This window comes from Gouania willdenowi, chromosome 9 (genome assembly GCF_900634775.1).
Source record: "Gouania willdenowi chromosome 9, fGouWil2.1, whole genome shotgun sequence".
Lineage (NCBI taxonomy): Eukaryota > Metazoa > Chordata > Actinopteri > Blenniiformes > Gobiesocidae > Gouania > Gouania willdenowi.
In genome coordinates, this window is record NC_041052.1 from 30,011,538 (window position 1) to 30,034,397 (window position 22,860).

The 22,860-nt window shown below is 42.0% G+C and overlaps 2 protein-coding genes and 1 pseudogene across 3 annotated transcripts; 1 reads left to right on the forward strand and 2 right to left on the reverse strand.

Annotated features, from left to right (window-relative positions):
• Window positions 1-1,651: 1,651 nt before the first annotated feature.
• Window positions 1,652-14,994, reverse strand: ercc6l (excision repair cross-complementation group 6-like). Of its 2 annotated transcripts, XM_028458207.1 has the most exons (4): window positions 14,891-14,994; window positions 13,395-13,519; window positions 11,016-11,060; window positions 1,652-5,364 (listed from the first exon to the last, which is right to left on the reverse strand). In XM_028458207.1, exons 2-4 carry the CDS (start codon window positions 13,442-13,444, stop codon window positions 1,695-1,697), a joined length of 3,765 nt encoding a protein of 1,254 aa, XP_028314008.1. In that variant the 5' UTR covers window positions 13,445-13,519; window positions 14,891-14,994; the 3' UTR covers window positions 1,652-1,694. The 2 variants fall into 2 exon arrangements, with proteins under 2 accessions (XP_028314008.1, XP_028314007.1); XM_028458206.1 differs by lacking the exon at window positions 14,891-14,994 and having other exon boundaries at window positions 13,395-13,919.
• LOC114470490 (uncharacterized) lies at window positions 5,847-5,964 on the forward strand (annotated as a pseudogene).
• Window positions 14,995-15,141: 147 nt separating the features above from the next.
• On the reverse strand, window positions 15,142-22,376 carry ppiaa (peptidylprolyl isomerase Aa (cyclophilin A)). Its single transcript, XM_028458208.1, has 4 exons — window positions 22,219-22,376; window positions 18,729-18,848; window positions 16,851-17,023; window positions 15,142-15,421 (listed from the first exon to the last, which is right to left on the reverse strand). The coding sequence occupies exons 1-4, from the start codon at window positions 22,285-22,287 to the stop codon at window positions 15,289-15,291; spliced, it is 495 nt and encodes a 164-aa protein (XP_028314009.1). The 5' UTR covers window positions 22,288-22,376; the 3' UTR covers window positions 15,142-15,288.
• Window positions 22,377-22,860: the final 484 nt, after the last annotated feature.

Here is a 22,860-nt window from a genome sequence, read left to right on the forward strand (position 1 = left end):
TCACACTTCCGGTGTATCACAATTAAATACGTTACGTTTTCCACCACAAGAAACGCATTTAAAATTGAACTAATTTAAATGGTTATATATGAACATATGAACCAGGCTCCCATCTGTCACTCTTTAGTTAACTTCATCCAGTCATCTACAGAGGTTGTCAACACGCGGGCCGGGACCCAAACCTCAAAGGACTGCTGACTTTGCACTTTTATCAAAACAAACTATTGATAATCTGACAAATGGTAAATTTTAGTGACCCAGCATTGGCAACGGTGGCCCAGGGTCCAACATGCGGCCCCTAGTCAATTTTGTGCAGTCTCCAAAACAAAAGGGCAAAAAAAATACACAAACTTTTAGTTTTTCCTGTACTAACGCCGAGGTTGGTTTTTCAGACCAATAAAGGCCATGACTTGTATTTCACTTGATAAACAAAGGAGTGTTGATTACTTTTGTGTCCCTGCAACGATAGTATGTAGTTGATTTGTCTTCATGATGCACACAGTGTGTAGTAAAGCTGCAGACAAAGGGACATGTGAGTCTGATGTCATTCATTGATCATCACTAATCGCTGACTGAAAGCCTGAGGAGTGTGAGCTGCACATCTAACTAGGACTCAGTAATACACTTACAGCTAGGGGTGTGCATTAACATGAATCTGACGATGCGATATACATATACGATATATCCCGATACTGAACAATGCGATATACATCACAAATCAATTCTTTGAAATTTCACCTTTAGTAACTACAAAATGGTATGAAATACAATGTATTCATTTTTTTTTAAACTTGTGAGAGCAAGTAAATGGTAACTAACTGTAATTCAAGTACCAATTTAAAACAAGTGGTATGTTTATCAAACTCTGAAATTACACTTTTCTTTTGCTTCTACAACAGATTCTGAAATATATTTTTAAAAGTAACCACATGCATCTATAAAAGTGCAATCAATGTCCAGCTAAATGAAGAGTGAGGTAGTTTAACGAGGACTGCGTTCGAATAGTCCCTCCCATCTCCTTTCTTAATCACTTTTCCATAACCCCGTGGATGACGTCACGGTGTTCGGAGAGGAATTAGGAAAAGGTGCCGACATTTGTTTTGCCAATCAGATACACTTCCACTAGGTGATGTAATAATCCTACGGCCACGCCTTCTTTCCTCAGAAAATTTGAATGCTCTTTTATCATGGCCACCACTTAAACACTTCTGGAAGTTAAAAACTGTGGATAGGAAAGGAGATAGGAGGGACTATTCGGACGCAGCCAAGGTCTGATGTGGTTCACTGACACCTAGTGACCGGATTTACGTGCTATGTAGATGTTAGCACAGTCAAATGACTTGGACATTTTTTGGATTGATACAGCAATCGCCCTGTGAAATATTGCTGAATCGATGCTTTCTTACACACTTACTCAAAGCACATTATTATTATTACATATTATAAAATACTATACCACATTGCAACTTCCTGTTACATACACAGAAATGTGTGTGTGTGAATGATGGAGACAAACGGAAGTGTCCCTCTTTACATTTTATTTTTTTTCACAATAAAAAGCTTTGACACTTTGTTGATCTATTGATCCTTTACAAAATTGCTTTAATCATGTAATCTGAAACACAAAGAACAGCAGCGTCCTTCAGCCCTCTCCACATGTAACTGTAAAAGTCCACAGACAGAATGTGTTTAACTCAGCTTTTGAGCTGCTGGAACAGGCGGATGGTCAGGAGTTGGATCTCAGGGTCTCCTGCTTGGATGTCCAGCGCCCTGAGGAAGAATCTCAGAGCCTCATCCAATCTCCTCTCTCCATGAGCTTGTTTTCCTTTCATGACCAGCCAATCGTAGCCCTGCTCCTCCTGAAAGAGAGCCTCCTGTTCAGGGTCAGCAGTGCAAAGGTCCACATGCTCCGAGGAGGAAAGTTCAGGATCAGCACTACCGCTTTCATCATCCTCATCTCGGGTCAAAACATTCTCCACTTCTTCACGGGTTGAACCATTGTTTAGTTCCTCTTCTTCTTCACGGGTGGAACCATCCTTTAGCTCCTCTTCTTCTTCTCGATGGGTAGAACCATCGTTCAGCTCCTCTTCTTCTTGATGGGTCGAACCATCGTTTAGCTCCTCTTCTTCTTCACGGGTCGAACCATCGCATAGCTCCTCTTCTTCTTCACAGGTTGAACCATAGTTTAGCTCCTCTTCTTCTTCACAGGTTGAACCATAGTTTAGCTCCTCTTCTTCTTCACAGGTTGAACCATTAATCTGCTTGATATCATTCTCATTCCCTTTGTTTAAATCTGCAGAAGCCTCTTCCTCACTGTAATTATCATCTCCATCCTCCTCTTCCTCACTGTAATCATCATCTCCATCCTCCTCTTCCTCGCTGTAATCATCCCGGGTTGAACCATTATTTACTTCTACTTCTTCATGGGTGGAGCCATCCTTCTTTACATCCTGAATAAAGGATCTCCGTGAAGCCATGGAGATGTTTGCTGCGGTGCTGCGTCTACTCCTCAAAGGAGAGGATGAGGATTTGGGCGTTGAAGCTCCAATTAGCTGCAGAGAGCTGCCCAACTGACTCATCATCATCATCACCTGCTCGTCATCTTCCTCATCATCATCATATATCACAGCCGCTCTCCTCTTTTTCACAGTGATGATGGACTCGTCCATTGAAGCGTTGTCCTGAGACGCATCAGAACTGGCTTGTCTCTCACTCAGAGATTTAGAAACATCAAAGCTGCCATTCATCTGCAGCTGAGAAAGAAGCTGCAGCTGGTCCTCCACCAGACCCTGGTCCTCCTGGTCCTCTATCCGACCATGATCCTCCTGAGCCTCCACCAGACCCTGGTCCTCCTGATCTTCCACCAGACCCTGGTCCTCCTGGTCTTCCATCAGACCCTGTTCCTGGTCCTCCATGGCTTCGCTGTCCTCTAGCTGCAGATTGAAGTGTCCATTGAGCGACTCAAGGCCGGTGCTGATTCGTGAGGATGCCTCGTGTTTGAAACTAGAGTTGGACTTCAGGAGGATGGATGAAGTTCTGTTAGAGTCTTTAGAGTTCAGACTTTGGTCCTGGAACCGGTCTCTGTTTTCAGGAGTGGACACCTGGTCTAGTTCGTCCTCTGTCAGGTCGATGACCTGGAGAATCTGGTTGTTCTCCATTAACTTGCTTTGGGCCGAATCATTAGAAAGTCGTTCCTGTGGTGGTGACAGAGGTCGGGGGTTCCTGGGTCGGTTTTGGTGGGTCCTGTCCCTGCCGTGGTCCTGCTGTTGGGTCCAGGCCGGCTCTGCACCATCAGTAATGAGCAGCTGCAGCTCGGACTCGGCCTTCATTAGTTCCCGGGCCTTATTGACCCTGTTTTGGATGTAGTTCTGCTCCTCAGGGTCGTCAGGCTCATCGTGAACGTGTTCCACGGAGAACATCAAGTCGTGGTCTGAGATGCCGAACATGTTCATGGTGTGCAGGTCAGCGATGTGCTGGTCCAGAGCTGGGTCGGTGTGGCGCTGCCGGGCGTGCAAAGCCTGGAGCTGGACCTGCGTTGACGAGGACTTTGTGTCCTCCAGGGTGAAGAGCTCCTTCAGCTCCTGCTTACTGAAGTATCTGAACGGGTTCTTCTTGTCTCCCGTGTTCTGTCGGATCAAAGAGTCTTTGAAGACCTGTCGGCGGTAGATCTTCTCCTCCACCGTCCCGCAGGTGATCAGCCTGTAGATCACCACGTTCTCCTTTTGCCCGATGCGGTAGGCCCGGTCCACCGCCTGGGCGTCCGTTGCTGGGTTCCAACTGGGGTCGAAGATCACAACTCGATTGGCAGCCGTCAGCGTGATGCCAACGCCGCCAACCTGTGTGGTCAGCAGGAAGACGGAGATACTTGGGTCGGACTGGAACAGAGAGATGCGTCTCTCCCGCTCAGAGATGGTCGTGATTGTCCCGTCAAGCCTCAGAACTTTGAAGCCGCGGTTGTTGAGGATCCGCTCGATGATGTCCAGAACCTTCCTGTAGTGAGCAAACACCAGTGTGCGACAGCCCTCGTCCCGGAGACGCTGCAGCAGCTGGAACAGGAACACCATCTTCCCCGACTCGGCAATCAGTGTTCGGTCGGAGACGTTGGCGATACTCTGGGCGTCTGTCTCGCTCTCCTCCAAACCCAACGAGGCCACGGCGCCGGCAGAGAGCAGCCGCGGGTGGTCGCAGAGCTTCTTGAGGATGGTGAGCTCGGCCAGAGGAGACCTGGTGGTGAGCAGCAGCTCCTTGATGTGGTCTAAGGACAGGAACTGCGTGTAGATGTTTTCCTGCACTGCGCTCAGGTGTGTCCACACGATCAGGTCATTTTTACGGGTCAGCTTGGGAGCAGATCTCGTGGGTTCTGGAGGAATCCGTCCTGGTTCTTCTTCCTGAGACTCTCTGAGCGAATGGATGGCATCTGATTTAATGTTCTGGACCTCAGACTTGGTTCTACGGAGGAAGTACGGCTTTATGACAGCCATGAGGTTCTCTGACATACGTGAGCCGAGCGCCTTCTCTCCCGGTGTGGCGTCCCGCTCTCTGGCCCGGGTGATGGGGTTCTCGTACTCTGCTTTGAAGGTCTTGGCGGTGCCGAGCAGTGTCCCCTGGCAAGCGAAGTTGAAGAGTGCCCACAGCTCCTGCAGGTTGTTCTGCACCGGCGTTCCCGTCAGCAGGACACGGTGCTGAGATGGGATGGCTGAGGCACTCTTGGCGGTTTTGGTGGTGCTGGTTTTGATCTTGTGGGCCTCGTCCAGGATCAGGTAGTCCCAGGTGAAGGTGGCACCACGGTACGAGGCTAGCTGCTCCCAGTTGTTGATCAGCATGTTGTAGGTGGTGATGATCACGCCGCCCCGTCTCTGGACCTTCTCCAGGTTCTGGCTGCGCTCCTTCTTACTGATGCCGTGAAACTCTTTGACCCTCATGCCTGGAGTCCACTTGGAGAACTCTTTGGTCCAGTTGGTGATGAGTGACGTGGGCATGACGAGCAGCGTGTGTCGGACCAGCTCATTGTCGTACATGCCGGACAGGAAGGAGATGATCTGAATGGTTTTGCCTAAGCCCATGTCGTCGGCAAGGATCCCCCCCCTAAGGCCGTCTCGGTGCAGCCCGTACAAGAAGGACACACCACGCCGCTGGTACTCGTAGAGACGCTCATGGAGCTCCTTGAACAGCATCAGACCGCTGTTGTTCACGTTGACAAACTCCTCCTCCTCCTCAGAGTTATCCAGGGCCAGCAGCTCCTCCACCTTCACAATCCTCTTCTCCAGTTTGTCGCTGGGACGGAGACTCTGAGCCAGTCTGAACCAGTGCAGGGCTTTGGACAAGTTCCCCTCACGAGCAGCGTCCTTCCCATCCTGAACAAACCTGACGGGACACACAGAAAAGCAGTGCTTTTATTTTGAAGGGCACTAGTGAAAGAACAGTTCTTCCTTTGTGGGATTTCTGATCTTCGCTCCATGGTGAATAATATTTTCCCTCTTTACTGAGCTGCATTAGATCAATCAAAAAGCCTACAGGTCACCACCAAGACATCATAGACTGTAAAAAGAATGGACTGGACAAGCTCCTCTAAAAGTGAAGCTTTTATTTTTAGAGCTCCCCCGGCTGACTGGCTGCAGTATAGGTCATAAACCCCGCCTCCTCAATGTTAACGGATGGGATTTGGGTCAAACTGTGAAGTCAAAATACTCGTCACATAATTTTTTTACAAACCTAAACTCTGCTGTAATCATTAGTTATCACCCTACATTGTGTTCAAGTGCTCATTTTTCTGTGAAGCTTGTTGTAAATAAGTTATTTAAGGTTGAAATACAGAACTTTACATCATAATAATAATTATTATAATATAATGTGGCCATACCAGCCTGTCATTGCCCGATCCCGTTAGATCTCGGAAGCTAAGCAAGTCTGGGCCTGGTTAGTAGTTGGATGGGAGACCACTGAGAATTCCAGGTGCCACAGTGGGGTGGCAGTCACCCAGTGGTATCTGTCATTGTGCCCTTGGGCAAGGCACTTCACCTACATTGCCTAGTATGAATGTAGTGTGTGAGTGAGTGTTGGTGGTGGTCGGAGGGGCCTCGCTTCCGTCAGTCTGCCCCAGGGCAGCTGTGGCTACAAGTAGTTTACCACCACTAAGTGTGGAGTGAAAGAATAATGCCTTAATTCTGTAAAGCGACTTTGAGTGTCTATGATAAAGCGCTATATAAAACTGATGCATTATTATTATTAATACATTTTATTTAAACATCAGCGCCTTTCAGGTCACTCATATTACGATGATTGACAGCCGATAATTGGGCAGGACGCTAAATGGGCGGAGTGTGTCACCAGGGCTCCTCCGGCAGGACCCTACTACGCAGACTCTGGCTGCAAATGACGTCAAATTTGCAAGATGGCTACGCTCATATGCACTGTATTTTGGCTTCAAGAACATTGAGTAGGAACTATGGAGGATGTCACGTCTATTCTTTTTACAGTCTATGGCTCTAACCAATGAGCTACATCTAGAGTCTGACAAAGACAAACAGATTAAAAAAAGCTCCACTCCACTCATCATATGTTCATATTTATCAATATTTACTTCCTGTAACAACTGATTATTAAAGTAGAAATCAATCAATCCAAAAACCCTCTGTACAGGCTGAGTGATGTTTGTCCATGTATCTACACTCAAAATTAAGAAACAGGAAAGTAAAGTAATAGGAAGTTGTTACTTTTTAAATGCAGTAACTACAAAATTAATCTCACAACAATATACAGAATAACAAGTAACTAGTAGTGAATTACTTTTATGAGTAACTACCAACACTGGTTCCACTTTAAGTATTCTAGATCAGGGGTTCTCAACCTTGGGGTCGCAAAACACTGAGAGGGCGTGGCCAGATGCCTTCAAGAAACTAATATTTTGTGAACAATTTTAGCCTTTTTTTTTTCAAATTTGTTTATTAGGTTTTTCAACTATGGAAGCCCAAAAGAGTCATAATTAAATAAATAAAAACAACATTTTGAAATAAATAAAATTTTGATAAATAACAAAAAAGTATATAATATGGCCATTAAATTGTTAAATAAGGTAATATTATTATGAAATACGTTTTATTATTCTTAAATATCTATTTCCACAATGGTCTTTTTTATTTTATAATGTAATTTTCCACAATGGCCTTTTTATTTCATAATGTCGTTTTTCAGCAGAATGACTTCGGTCTGTCAATCAAAGCTTGTGGGTTGGACCTCAGCTTAATCCTTTAAGATCGATTAGTTTTCCTGGACATCGGTCATGGCCGTTCTTTGACCGACACAGTGGTAGCAATGGGAGGGAATATAAATAAAAGTGTTATTAATAATAAAAAATATAAAGCAATAAAAGTGCAGTGAGATGTGTCTAGCTTGAATGTCTTCATTTTGAGTGAGGGAGCGGGTGCATGCGCGTGGCTGATGCGTGTGTGTGTGTGCGTGTCAGTGGAGCAGATGTGTGTTTGTGTTAAGACCTGGGTTCAGTCCAACACGGTGACCGTGACAGGTAGCGAGGTTTATGTTTACAGTGCAGGTAGTTAATAAAGTACAGCTCTCCAACACCAATACAGTCTTTTTCTGCACGGTTCCACTTTTATCTGAGGATTTAACACCGGAGGAGGAGCTACATTCAGCTCTGGAAAGTAAGGATCTCCCCTGTGTCCCCCAACCCCGGTTAGGAGATGAAAATAGTAAAGGTTTTAACAAGAGAATTACAACACTACTCGGTCCATGAATGGATATTTATCTGCTTTTGGTTTGCAGTTTTTTGGCATCAAAGGTTGTCATAGCAACCACGAAGAATGTACATTGTAACGAAAAAACTACAGATCGTTTACATAAACCGAATGGATAGTATGAAATTTAAGGGTACATTTCTCACTAGAAATGTCATCAAAACATTTCTATAGCCACAATTTATCTTGAAATAAGGCAATTTGCTATTAAAATATACGTGTCCACCATATTTTTCTTTGCATGTGGGTGGAACACGGACCCTCAGCGTAGAAAATAAACACCAAAGGGGTACCCCGTGCATCGAACACTGACGCTAAGGGGTCCTGACTGACGGTCAATATGTGACGAGTTGAGAATGAGACTGTGTTACTCAGCGCTCAGGCTTCTCAGCATTAGTGATAAGTCTGCACGAATCAATACTGCAAGTGCTGCTGCTCATGTCTGTGTAAAGGATCAGCCAATCACTTCACTGGCTCCACCTTATGTTCTTTGATTGACAGACCGAAGTCATTCTGCTGAAAAATGACATTATGAAATAAAAAGGCCATTGTGGAAAAGGACATTATGAAAAAAAAGGCCATTGTGCAAAACAACATCATGAAATAAAAAATGCCATTAAAGGCCAGTTAACAGTAGCATAGAACCACAGCTGAACATCTGTCCTGGCATCATAGTCTATCAGGTCAGGTCCCTCCATGCTGGTTCTGATGAGCGTGTACGCTCCATCACTGAGCTCAGCACGTTTTTCCTTTTTACTGCTGCTCTCAATGTGAGCGCGCACTCAGTGAAGGACTTGTTATGCCTAGCTCCGTTCATAGCGGACCGCACGCACTCAAAAGGAGCACATTGGTGTTTATACTCGGTCCATTCACCGTTGCATTACCCGCAGCTAAGATGTGTGAGCGTGCACCGTCTCATCACCCGCAGCACTGCGGTCAAGCCAGCCTCCTCTCCGAAATCCTCGGTCAACCTAGCAGCCAGTCAATTTGCAGCGCCTGTTTATAGACGGTTTTATGGTAATCCCGCAGCGCGGAGCGAGAGAGAAAAAGAGAAGTGTACTCTGTGGGACATGACGAAGCGCTCAGCTGCTCCTATAAAATAACATCACCCCATACGAACTTGCATGGATGCGACCACATTTATTTTTCACTCGCACATAATGAAAAAATACTCACATATGCGACCATTTTGGTTGCAGTCTCAAGCCCTGTTAAATGCTTTTTTTTTTTTTTTGGGTGTTATTTTGTGTAATTAATTATTCGCAATTAACGCGATAAAGTCCTAGCACTAATATAATACTAATACAGTATATTCACACATATGTATGAAGTTCATATCATCTATTAACATTTGGAGGAAAAATGTTGAGATATGATTTGGTCCATATGGCTCAGCACTAGGAGTCATGTGCTGCAAGTTGTGTGTGCTGCTTCACACTCAATACACAACACAGCAAAAAAGTACAGCAAAAAAACACTAACACGACAACAAACTGCATTTTTCTGCTACACATTAGAAGTGTGCCAATACATCCCCCAAGCTTTTAACTTGTGATTGTTATGTATTTTCTGTATTTACCTTTATTGTTGTTAGTTCGTTTTTTGACTTGTGTAGTTATTTTAACAACTGTAAAGTGTCTTTGAGTTTTTGAAAATCTCTTATGAATAAAACGTATTATTAATATTGATGGGACAAGCAAGATTTCTGAGTGTGAAAAGGACAGTATGAGTTCTCACTTTGAAAAAGTAAATTTCCAAGGTACACCATTCACTAACCAGGTCCATGATTATTTTTGTTAAGCAATTATTTAAATTCAATTTACAAATTTGAAGAATTGCACAAGATGGACAGATCGATTGATCAGCTGATTGATCACTGTTTGAAAAGCCAGAAAAAAGCCAAATTTTCAGCTCGTGTGCAGCATTAGCGACTAACTCAGCTCTTCTGCCTCAGAGACCGATAACACGTTTCCACAAAAAATGTTTCAAGAAATCAACACTCCAACTGGAAAAATAATCTAAATCTCTGTCAGACTCGCTGCCTACACCATCAGCCAAGGCGAGTTTATCCCTCTTGACTTTTGACCTCATGCAAGAGAACTGAATGAGAGCAAACTTTCCGAGAGTGTGAAAAAGCTTATTACTTCATGTGGATTAAAAGCTAGCTCTTGAAAGAATCAAGTGATGTATCCTATGATTTCAAAGTTGGCCAAGAGGTGTCTGTTCATTCCTGGTACCAGTGTCTATGCAATGAGATGCATCCTAGTTGCGCGCATTTCTTCCGCGGCAATGCGCCACGAACGGCTCCATGGTCTGGAAGGACCCGGCGGCGAAGGTGACTCATGGCTCTCGGCCCACGACAGTCGGAACAAGGGGTCTGCGGCGATGTTGGCCATCCACCCGACCTATCTTGAAACACGGCTCGCTGTGTGCACAGTGTAACTACACAGCGGAGCACACTTAATTGGAAGCATGTTGACCAGCTCCTTTTCTTACACAATAACTTGAAGGTGAAAACAAAACAGCAATGATGATGAGTAGCTGCACTTTTGTCTCTGCACTTTTACCTGCCGTGGCATGATTGAATTATTTATGGTGTTGCTTTATTCATCCCCTTTTTATTTAAAAACCCAAATTCCACAAGTGTAATGAGAGCTGATGTTGCAGGTTTTGAAAGATGCTTTGATTGTGAAGGGCAAAATGTTTAGTTTCTTGTGGGATTTATGCAGCTCATTTAAGTTTTGTTGGATGTCTATTTTTACTGAATAAGCTTTTGTGTTGGTTCGGATTGAAATAGGTGAATAAGCTAATATTTTAGTTATTTTTATATATGTATTTCTTTTGTAATATGACTACTGTTGGGTTTAATGATTTGATATAAATAAAGATAACAGTGATACATTTGTTTGGTCACTTTAATTACTGGATAGTTGGATACTGACACATATACCTTGTTTAAAAGTACGCTATTAAGTATCCACAAAGTGGGAATAGAAAAAAAGATGCATCAAAAATTGTGATAATCGTTGATTAATCAAATCGTAACACCCTGAATCGTATTCGAATCTAATTGTGAGGTTCCTTAGATGGAACATGCACATGGCACCCACACTTCGTGTGCGTGTGTGTGTACATATCGTCTGTAATAGGCTGTGAGTGAGGGCGGGGCAGGGAGGAGTTAGTTTGAGAGGCAGTGATGGTGATGCTCTGAGAAATAAACCAAACAGAAAACACCTCCAAATTAACTGTGTGTGTGGGTGTTACCTGTGGTATTTGTCCATGTTATCGTCCTCATCTATGGACAAAGACCTGAGAACAGAAAGACACAGACTTTAGGGTTTCAGACTAAATAAAAACAGATTCATTGAGGACTGAAACCTCCTGTTTATACCCAATCAGTGCATTGCACCAGATGAGGGCGGAACCCCAGGACGTTACACAATAACAACAACAGTGACTTTACGAATGTACACTACACAACTAATTCATTAGGGATGTAATGATTCACTCAACTCCCGATACGATTCGATTCACGATACAATTCTCTCACGATTTATTTTACAAAATGGGACTGTATATAAATGACTGAAAAATATTCCTTTATTTTTTTGGGGAAAATACTATTTTTCATTGTCAAAAGAATCCCTTGATAAACTATTCAAAACAATGCAATTTAACTAAAAATAAATCTTGAATGAAATAAATAAAGGAATAATACAAATGAAGAAGAAGCTTATTATTTAAATTCTGGTTCTATAGTAAACAATACAAAACTGCATAATAGTTCTTTTTTCTTTTTAAAAGTGCAACTGAAAATGTATTTTGTGCCTTAACAATTGGACTTGAAAGAAAAAAAAAGTCATTTTACTGTATTTACATCAGATATTTGTTTGGACCAGCAGAGGGCGCTGGTAACCCAGTGGTCGGTTGACATGCAGATATCTTGCAGTGAAGAAGAGATGTTATGCTCACAGACAGACCTAATAGAAAAATGTTGACTTTTACAGATATTCACGTAATATTACAGATATTCTTTCGGTGCTAAAGGGGTAAGGAATCATTTATGAATATGTTTAAGAGTAGAAGGCGGACAGAAAGAAAGTATTAGCAGATTTCGCTCGCCGCCAACACTTCTGGATAGCGCCCTCTGCTGTTTAAAAAAAGTACTGCGATTCAATTTTCACTGCATCGATGTGAACCTTGATACCTATGAATCGATTTTTAACTGCCTTACGATTAATCGTTGCATCCCTATAATTCATGATCACCATCCATGAAAATCCAATATTACATGTAGACATCATGGAGATGTTGGTCATTAGTTTGTAACAATGATTTATTGGCTCCATCAGTGAAAAACTAATGTTTTAAAATGACTTTTTTTGGATTAACTCCAATTGTTAGCATGAAATTCAAAATGATGTAATAATAATAATAATAATAATAAAGTTTCTGAGATAAAAATTCTGATATTTTCCGAACATAATCTACAATGAGTCCAGAATGTTATTGTTTTTTCATGAACATATAAATGATTACATCACTGTTTACAGTCAAAAACTTTGATTCACTGACTGTAGGATCAATTATTGAACAATGATGAATGTGTGTGGATGGTTTGTGTCGGACAGTCTGAAGATCAGCTGTACACACTTTGGTGTTAATAAAGTGAACATTGTGGGAGGAGTTAGGATTAATACATTTTACAGTTTTTAATAAAAACAGTGATGGAATTCATATTTTACAAAACGTTTAAATCTTCAGTCCGACATTTTGGTGAAAGTTGTAAAAATACTGCATTGGATTTTATATAGCGCTTCATCATAGACACTCAAAGCGCTTAACAGAATTAAGGCATTATACTTTCACTCCACACTGGTGGTGGTAAGCTACTATTGTAGTCACAGCTGCTCTGACGCAGACTGACGGAGGCGAGGCTGCCATGGTCGGCCCCTCCGACCACCACCAACACCAACACACACCCACTGCATTCGTACCCCACTGTGGCACCTGAAATTCTCAGTCGTCTCCCATCCAACTACTAACCAGGTCCAGACCTGCTTAGCTTCCGATATCTAACGACATCGGGCCATTGTAGGCTGGTATGGCCACAATCAGTAAAGCTGAGAGATAAAACTCCACCAAAGCGAGAAAAAAAAGTCTCCCTCACAGAACAGGAATGAACAGTTTTATTATTCCATGTTCTCACAGTCCCACAACCTTATATTAAATAATTTAATGCTTTCATTGTTTCTTAACGGAATTAAATGATGAAAATAGTCATTGCTCTCGCTCATCTTACAAAAACAACACCCCAGATATCCAGATTTTTTTTTGTTTTAAACATCAGAATAGACATTCCCTCATCCTAAAGTTAACATTAATTTATTTTGTGCGTGTTTCAATAATCGGACAGTAATATTTCAGCTCTGTGATGTTTTATCTAACGTGTATCTTTGTAAGTAAACATTTTGTTTAGCTTGTTTGTTAAAGCATTGAATAATAATAACAAAAACAAACATCTGAAATAAGGTTTATTTTCGAAGCTTCGCTGCTAGCGGCCGCTCTGCTAGCTGTTAACCCTCACCCTGACCCTAACAGGCGGGGAACTTAGCATAAAAGCTAACAATCAGCTTCTCTTACTTGCTTAGCTGTTCCGTCACGGCCTCCATATCTCCGGCACCGTCCTCCATATCTCCAGTACCGGCCTCCACACCTCCGTTACCGGTCAGTTTTCCCCGATGAGCTCCGCACCGTCTGTAATCAAACTACGAGTATGCCGCCAATTCCTATCAGCCAATTACAAGATACGCTATCACTGACGCCGCAAACAATAGCCAATCATATCAGACGTCTTAAAATGGAAACCGACAACTACCAATCAGCGTTGAGGAAACAGGAGGATTTGTCAAGTGACGAACCAGGTTACATCCAGTTTCACGTTCCCGGAAATGAAAACCGTATTAATAGCAAATAGGGTTGTCCGTACGGCAACCGTATAAATAGACACTATGAAATGTTCCCGTGAAAATGATCACTGACACAGAAGAAAACTGCTAACAAAAGTACGCTGTGAATTTTTGAAAGTTTTGTTTTTGAGTGACCTCTGACTAATTTTGTTTTTTGTTTCATTTCTGTTTGGTTTTTAATTGTTAATGTTGTCTATTGTGTTTGTTTTATAAACTGAATTTCCGAAGAACGAACCATACTAAACTGTGGGGGTGGTGGGTGTAATCTGTTTATTGTTCATGTTTTTAGTTTGGTTTGTTGTTTATCTTTGTCCTTTTGTCTCTCATTTTTTGTCATTCTGTGCAATGTTTTAGTTGTTTTTGGACACATTGAGTATTTTTGTTGCCATGTTCTCCATTGTGAATCATTCTGTTACCATTTTATTGTGTACATATGTAATCGTCTTGTGTGTTTTTGGAGTAAAAAGTGTGATGAAATATATTTTCAAACTTGATCAGATTCAATGAAGATTTATTTATTAACAGTAGTGGTGATCATGGAAAATTGTGATTAAACAAACTTCAGCGCTCACACTGAGTGTTGATATCAGTGAGAGTGAACAGTATAATCCAGGGGTCACCAACCTTTCTGAAACTGTAAAGTACTTCATGGTTACTGAACAATCCAAAGGGCTACCGGTTAGAAAAGCACATCTTAAATACTAAATGTTCATGGTTTCACTTTAATTAGATAGTAAGATAATAAGGAAGGCTAGCAGTAACTTCAAAACGTAGAGAATGTTTAAGTTTCAACATAAAACTATTTTTCTTAATGTATGCAATGGTTTTCTTGCAAATTATCATCTTCCTATTTTACTAGCAACTAAACTTTTCTATACAACAAATCCGTATTTAACTACATTTGTCACATGTATTTATCTTTGAGTTTGAATCCTGGAAAGTAAATGAGATTTTAGACAGAGCTCATTGGTGACTAGAGCTCCTGAGGGCACCTCACATGGGCTAGGTGGGTTACCTGGTGGTCGTGGGCACTGAGTTGGTGACCCCTGGGGTAATCAAACCAAAGGTTTATATTACCTCACAGTCAATGCTAATTATAGGCAGGATGACATTTGATTTTCATTCTTCTTATTGATCATCTGTGCTTTACTCGACACACATCTGACTCACACAGACTGAACCACGCTGTGATAGACCCTCTCTCACTCCTGCTGTCTGTACAGATGAAGTATTGGTAGTTAGCCCTTCGTTAGCAGCTTGTCTTCACTCACCTGTGGAGGGTAGTTAGTGTTATAAAAATGTAATAATCAGACAGACTTTACTAGGTTTAAAGCATTTTAACCTGGTTAACCATCATCTGCCTCTGATTGGTTTCTAACGTCAGCTTTATCTAGTCCTGTGATGAAAAACACAAACAGCAGTTCAGTTGTTGGTTGGATTTATTTTGATGTGAAAAAAGGAAACAGAGGCACAGATGCAACACATCACTGAAGTGGGTGGAGCTCCATCAAAGGAATGTCAGGGGCAGGGCCTACAGAAAGAGAGGGTGAGGATTCAAAGGCGGGTGCTCAGAGCTGCCCACAGTCGGCCACCACGATCTTGGAGTTGGTTTTCCCACTTGAAGAACCAAAAGACTCGATCTTCTTCACCACATCCATCCCTTCAACTACCTGACCAAACACCACGTGTTTACCATCCAGCCTGTGAGACAGAGAAGGGCACAAAAATAGATGAAGCCTGTGGGACACAGATTGCCAGTAGAAGTTATAAGAGGAAAAGTGAGTTCAGCTGTTGCTGCAATAGACACCCTGAGATGTGTCCAGGCTCCTGGACTCACTCACACAGGTCTGTCCAACAAAACACAAAACTGCCTCACATGAATGTTTCGGGACAATATAACATGTACACACTATTTTCACTAAAAAACAATGTCTAAAAAGTAGGAATGTCCCGATGCAACGTTTTCACTTCCAATACGATACCGATGTTACAGCCTTTAGTATTGACCAATACCGATATCTATGTGATATCAGTATAAATCATGCATACTTTTATTTATTTTTTGTAGTGTGGAATGTTAGAAAAGGTTTGATCAAGTGATGTTATCGGGACACCCCTACAATAAAATGTAAAACAAATTAAGTCCAATTCCGGCCATAAGCTCATTCAAAATCTTTTGTTACGGATCAACTGGTGATCATGTTATTCTGTGATAGTAAATGAACGCAGAGCTTCATCTGAAATGTTCACATTATTGTGACTGCTTTGGAATGTGATAAGGCTCTGGTACAAACAGGTTTAGCTTCTCCAATCACACAGTATGCAGAGTTTAGTGTTAACCCTGAGGGTGATTCTCTGGTTGGAGTCAGGCTTCATAAAAAGATTTTGTGATCATATCACACATTTCTATGGGAGTTTTCCAGTTAAACAGGAGTCTAAGGGTTAGTATATGGCTTACATTGCTCTAGTGACATGATCTTGTGTGACTATTAACTCTATTGATCATGTTTGTTATGATTTGAAAACAGTAACACCCAGCACAGCCCATGTTACCCCCATTTTATTTAGTCTTCATTGGCTTCCGGTTAAAATTTCGTATTGAGTTTAAAATTCTTGTCCCGACCTTCCTTCCTGACCTGTTGTCCCTCTACACTTCAAGGGGCACCCTTCGGTGTTAAGGCCAGGGTCTCCTAAAGATTCCCAAAACTCATTTTAAAACCCAGGGAGACCTGGCGTTGCAGGCTGTAGATCCCAGACTCTGTGGACTCTTTAAAGAACCATTTAAAGACTGCACTATTTAGAAAAGCCTCTGGTTAAATTGATTTTTTACTCTTACTATCCTTGTATGATGTTGCTCCCATTATAATTTCTCCTCTGTTCAGTACAGCACCATGTGATTTTTATCTGAGAAAAGCTCTTTAAAAATAATTACTACTTACTAAAGTATCTAAAGATGGAAAGATAAGGAAACACATGTGACGTGGAAATGGATTAACACTGAAATGGAATTTATGAAATGTAGGAGTCTGCTGTGCCGTGTGTGTGACCCCGGTCCAGGAAACCCCTGCTTCGACACTAAACACCAAACCTGGCAACCCAGCTCCTGCAGTGGACGGTGGTGTGTACCTACCAGGCAGTCTTGACGGTGCAGAGGAAGAACTGGGATCCGTTGGTGTTGGGTCCTGCATTGGCCATGGACAGGATTCCTGGTCCGGTGTGCTTCAGCTGGAAGTTCTCATCAGCAAACTTCTCTCCATAGATGGACTTACCTCCGGTCCCATTGTGGTTGGTGAAGTCGCCGCCCTAAAGACGACAGAACGCAGTGATGAGCGTTCATCTAACACAGGCCCAATAAAGACTCATCACTCATGGCTCTATTCTCCCATGTACAAAAGTCAGAAAAGCCGGGTCGAAGCTGTGACACTAAAGCGCCTAAGGATCGACCATGAGCGTCGCGGTGGTGTCATGCTGTACGCACCCAAGATGAGCGCCTCAGCTGCTGCTCATTAAATTAAACTGACATTCCTCAGATTGATGTCCAACATGTATGTAAGTAAAACATAAAGCCACAGTTTGATCCACTATAGAATAAATAAGTGTAACAAGCTGCAGAGGTTGGTAAAAGCCATATTAGAAGTTGGAGACCTTCAACTGTTCCCACACATATTTAGAAATGAGGCTCAGCTTCAGGTCACATCAGCTCCATAGGACATTGAACAATTTATATTTAAAACAGCTTATGTATGAAGTCAGGAAATAAAATTGAGATTAGCAGGTCACGCTTTTTAACTCATTCAATGCCATTGACGTAATAAGATATTTCAAATCCATACGCTCAGCGCCACTGACAATATATAACATCAATTATGTTTTTTTCACAGAGATTACTAAAACACACCCTGGCGGAGGTCCCTTCATCAATATCTAAGCTGTAGTGTGATGTATTGACCAACTGTGCCCTGAAGGTGGTGACAGCACACATTTGGATGACAGATGCTACCATTAGCTAAGGAGGAAGAAGCAGGGATGAGGAAAATTATGGCGCTATGAAGTGATATTATGAAGTATCCAGGAGCACACAGAACATATGTGGACCTGAGTGGATAATTGATTATGCTGCCATCGTGACATTAAACCATCAACTAACTGGGCCAAATGGGTCAGCTCTGTGTGTCGGGAGGAAAAGGAAATTACGTCTGTGTGATTGATGGGGGGGGAGGAGATACAAAATACAGTAAGCAAAACATTCAACTCTGACCCAGATAGCAAAATAATAAATTTGCCATCAAAAGCCCGGTCTCAGTGTTGTTTTTGTAGTTTTATAGAACGAAACCAATGTTGAGGCGTCCCTAAAGAAAAAAAAAAATGCTTTTAAGTCACTAATAGATTGTTTCAGAAAAAGCCGTTTTTCTCAGCTTTCTGCCACAAACTGGCGATTTGTGTGAAGCTTGCCTCTATTCAACTGCTGATTACAGAAGAATGAAACAAGCTAGAATCAAAATTATTTTTGGAATGGTGGCCTAGTGGTTAAGGATGCTGGCCTTGTAATCACAGGGTTCTCGGTTCAAGCCTCACCTGGGCCATCACTGTTGGATGTTGAGCAAGTCCCTTAACCCCGAATAGCTCCCCAGGCGCCGCAAAATGGTTGCCGACTGCTCCCCAGGGATGGGTTAAATTGCAGAGGACAAATTTCAATATATATGTGTAGCAACATATATACATGACGAATAAAGGCTTTAAGCCCAGTTTAATTTAATTTTTAATTACGGAATTCAGATTGTCATAGTCTGTACAGTACAAAGTATTCTGTGGGTCTTTAAAAAAATCAGTCAAAATTTTCAAAAACAGCTGGCACTGAATGAGTTAAAGGTCAGTGATCGCCTAGAAAATTGCAAACGGTGCCCCCCTACTTTTTAGTCTACATAGAGCATGGCTACCACTTTAAGGGCTGTTAACATTCAGCACTGACACACGCTGCACATGGCTCTGGGCGACCTTTTATCCTCACCTGGCACATGAAGTCAGGGATGACTCGATGGAAGGAGCTCCCCTTGTAGCCAAAGCCTTTCTCTCCAGTGCAGAGAGCTCGGAAGTTCTCCGCCGTCTTCGGCACCACGTCAGCACGGAGCTGGAAGAGGATCAAACGTTACTACACAGCACGCCATAGGTTAGCACCCAACCAACACAGGACACACAGTGTGCGCCGACATCTTTTAGAAGAGTAGTAAGTTATTTTAGTGTAAAAAATATTACTACTTTTCATGATTAAGGTTCATCAAGGACATTTCTTTGTAAAAACAAACGCAATTATTATTAAAGATGTCAAAGTTAATGCGTTAACATTTACATTGATCAATTTAACTTGAGTTCATTCTTTTTTAAAGGCATCAATTGAGATCAGTTTGTACTGTTGCTGGCTCGGTGACACCTTACAAAATGATCCATTATGGGAGGTTGAGGCCTATAATGTCTGGTAGGTGTAGTAGGGATGCGCATCGTTAACCGGTTTCATTTTGGAACCGGTTCTTAGTCAATCACTGCTTTGGAATTGCTAACAAAAACTCATTATGATTCTGTTATAGATTGTTCCCGGGCTGCGCCACCACTGTAAACAAACGCACCTCACTTGCAAATTTGTGATGACACCACACACACTGCAGCAGAGCTAAAAGGGAAGGAAGAAAACAAAAAACAAAAGCAGAACTGAGCTTCTACATGCGATGCCATAGAAAAGGCCCCAAAGTTAAAGATAAATAAGTACTGTTGTTTATGGAGGTCACCTTTATCTATGTCTGCTTTGTGAGGAATACGTTAACGCCAGAGGTGTGCTTAGTCACATGAGATCAGATAAGTATGATATTCCAAATGGGGTGTTATACAGAAAGCTGACAAGCGGAATAGTGAGCTTTGGCGGTGAAATGATAACAAGAAGCTGTGTGCGTACATTAAAGCGTGAGTACCCACCTCTTGCATAGTTTGGTAAGTTAATCTGAATGAAAGCCAGAACCTGCGTGCTCACGGTATGCGTGTTCATGATAGCGCACCTGACTCAGTACGTCAGTTCTACATATGTCATGTCTAGTTAAAAGCAGTTTCTTTATGCACTCACAACGTAGTGTTGGGATGGTTCATGTTTGAGCAGTAATTCATAGTGGTTAGTGTGTAGTGTTACTCAGGCAGCTATTCAGTGAAGCTAAATCAGTGACAGGACATAGTAGCATACCTGTATATTTCACAATCAAAGTAGCCTGCTGATTTTGGCAGTTAAGCGATTTATATATTGGCCAACGTTGTGTGATAATGATAAAAATTGAGATGTACCGCTACAACTTTTTCACTTCCGATATGATACCGATAACGCAGCCTTGCGTATCGGCCGATACCAATAATGATCAGATACGATTTCAGCATGAATCATACTTTTACTTATTTTGTAGTGTGGAATGTTAGAAAACGCCTGAACAAATGATGTTAACCAACAATAGTCAGCAACAGTAGGTTACTTTGTTGGAGTGTGAACCACAGTCACCTATGGATAGAAGTGCTGGAGCGGAAAATTTGATCGGAGAGCTTATATCGGTGACTTTAGATGCAGTCCGATAAAATCCAATATTCGCTTACTGGCTGATATCGGACCGATATCAATACCGGATTGGGACACTTCGAAGGAAGGGGCCGTAATCAAGGGGATGATGAGTTCACCAATCATGATGTAACTTGGCTGACTATTAGGAGTGAACTAGGTTAACAATGAACTAGCAGTGGCTAAATGTGTAAAAACATTAGATATCTGCTGTATGCTGCATGTACATTCATTTAAAAGGAGCACTGTGTGTATTGTTAAGCACAATGCATTTCATGGAACGGTTACTGGCTAAAAATCTCAATTTTAACCTGAATTTGAGGTTAACCCAAGACAAACACTGGTAACCTTCAACCAAATGATAGTCAAAATGATTATATACAATTAATTCCAGGCTTAAACTAATAAAACCTTGTGATATCATCCTGAACAACTACTAATGTTAAATAAACAAATGTCTTAACACACTTCTTAACCGGTTAACTTAAACTAAACCATACCTTAAACTAACTGATTAATTCTAAGTGGGCCTCCACCTTAAAATAATATTTAAATGCAAGTTTTCTGTAATTAAATTCAGCGAACAAATCCCTGGAGTATCTGGTTTGTTCTTTAATCTTGTCACTCAATCTTTTGGTCACATCAAAAGTTGACTGTCCAAGAAATTACATAGAAATAGTTTTAAAATCAACATCTGCAGCTTGAGAGACTGATACACTAAACCATGTGGTTTTTTTTAATACACTAAAGCACAACACTGGGTTTAATTTTCAAATATGGATTAAAGACAAAATGTCCTCCTGTTCAAATAATGATACAGAACATGATAAAATAAAAATTACAAAATGGGCAGTAATTTGATTCTATGACTAGCCAAGTTTTTTTTTGTTTTTTTTTAAATTCATAACAATCAATTTACCTTTTTTAATGAATTCAATCTGTATTGCAACTCACTGAAAATTATTAAATCTACTAAAGCACATGACTTACTCTTTGAAACTTTTGTTTATTTACTTTGTCTCTTTTGTACTTGAAAGCCATTTTTGACATTCTTTTCACCTTTCATAAAACCCTTTGTGTTCATTATCCTTAACATTTTTGTAGTTTTTTCAATTTATGTTTTGCTTATTTAAAATATTACTGCAGTATTCCCTCATGCCACATATATTTTGTTGTTAACTGTATTAATATTCTGACATTCGCCATGTTCTTTTTTTTTTAATTTCAATAAAGCAAATTTTTTTTTTTTAAACCGTCAAAAGTTGGCCAATTTAAAAACGAATACTCCCTCATTCAAAGTTTCACATATTCTTTTTCGGGAACTATTGTTGAGACAGATCTAATGCATTTCAGTAAGTGTAGAGCGATTAATCACCTCCCACAACATTTATAATTCACTGTTGTTTTGAATATATGTTCCTTTATATTTCATTAATAGTTGAATACACTGAATCTTAATTTTGTGATTATGCCCCGTAGTGTTTTTATATTCAATGAATAATTTTAAAGAATACTCCTCCTAAATTAAACTTGAATTTTGACTATCCTAATCTTAATGTAACCCAGCAGGAGAGCGTAAAACTAGCTGGTTTAGTTCAACCTAATGAGTTCCATTCATTCCTATAATGGAGATTCTACAAGATGGCGGACATAAACCGGAACTTTCCAGAACATTCCTGCCCCCCCCCCCCCCCCCCCCCCCCCCCTCCCGCCTCCGCCCCGAGCCGCACGTGGGCGTTTTAAATCGACCGACTTCCCGCGCGTGAACAGACTTCTAGTCCTGAGACAAAAAGTAGTTAGCATTAGCATGTTAGCCGGCGTCTGCCACGCGCTGCCTGGTGCTACTGGGTTTCAAACGTAACCTCGGGGAGTCCAACCGGCTGAAAGCGGCCCAGTGGCGGGACCGAGCCCTCACCTCCATGACAATCCGGCCGACGGCGTTCCCACCGGCGGTAATGTCGAAGAAGACTCTGGGCTTGGCCATGTTCACTCTCAGGACGGGCCGGAACCAAAAAGATGTAGAGCGCAGGAGACGGATTATAAAGGAGTGCAGGGGCGGGGCGGAGCAGCCCACCAATCATTACACACAATTTTAGTGATCGACGGTGGTTCTAACCAATCACAGGGCTCGGTCTATCGGAGTGTTGGGTTTTAGCCTCAGAGTGCACCGCCAAAGAAAGGAGCCTGTTCAACCTCAGTTTGTGCTTAACACCGCCCCTTTGCGCTGTCCCGGAGTTCGGACTGAACGTGTGAGGCCTTAGGAATGTTGTGATTAACAGTCACAGTGTCCAATAGGAGCAGAGCACGCGGCGCGTCAAGCGTGGAACTCCGCAACGAGAGCGCGCTCCCGCCGCTACGGTAAAAAGAAAAAAAGGGGATAAATAAAGCGCGGTCACGACAAAAGGGCGCGGTCAGCTCTGCAGGCGAGGGCACGTGACACGAGCGCAGTGCCTCATTACGTCATTACCATCGTCATCATCGCAGTGTGCAAAGATCACGGTGTGGTTACCAGTTTAACAAGTGTCACAGCAGGGCGGGGCTTATGGTGGACCCCCTC

Excerpts from the sequence above, each read along its gene's own strand:
- ercc6l (XM_028458207.1), bottom strand. The coding sequence starts at position 13,444 with ATGGAGGACGGTGCCGGAGATATGGAGGCCGTGACGGAACAGCTAAGC. Across the intron at positions 11,061-13,394 it reads GTGACGGAACAGCTAAGCAA|GTCTTTGTCCATAGATGAGG; the intron begins GTAAGAGAAGCT and ends TTCTGTTCTCAG. Across the intron at positions 5,365-11,015 it reads AACATGGACAAATACCACAG|GTTTGTTCAGGATGGGAAGG; the intron begins GTAACACCCACA and ends GTGTCCCGTCAG.
- ppiaa (XM_028458208.1), bottom strand. The coding sequence starts at position 22,287 with ATGGCCAAGCCCAGAGTCTTCTTCGACATTACCGCCGGTGGGAACGCC. Across the intron at positions 17,024-18,728 it reads TCCCTGACTTCATGTGCCAG|GGCGGCGACTTCACCAACCA; the intron begins GTGAGGATAAAA and ends TGTCGTCTTTAG. Across the intron at positions 15,422-16,850 it reads TGCACCGTCAAGACTGCCTG|GCTGGATGGTAAACACGTGG; the intron begins GTAGGTACACAC and ends TCTGTCTCACAG.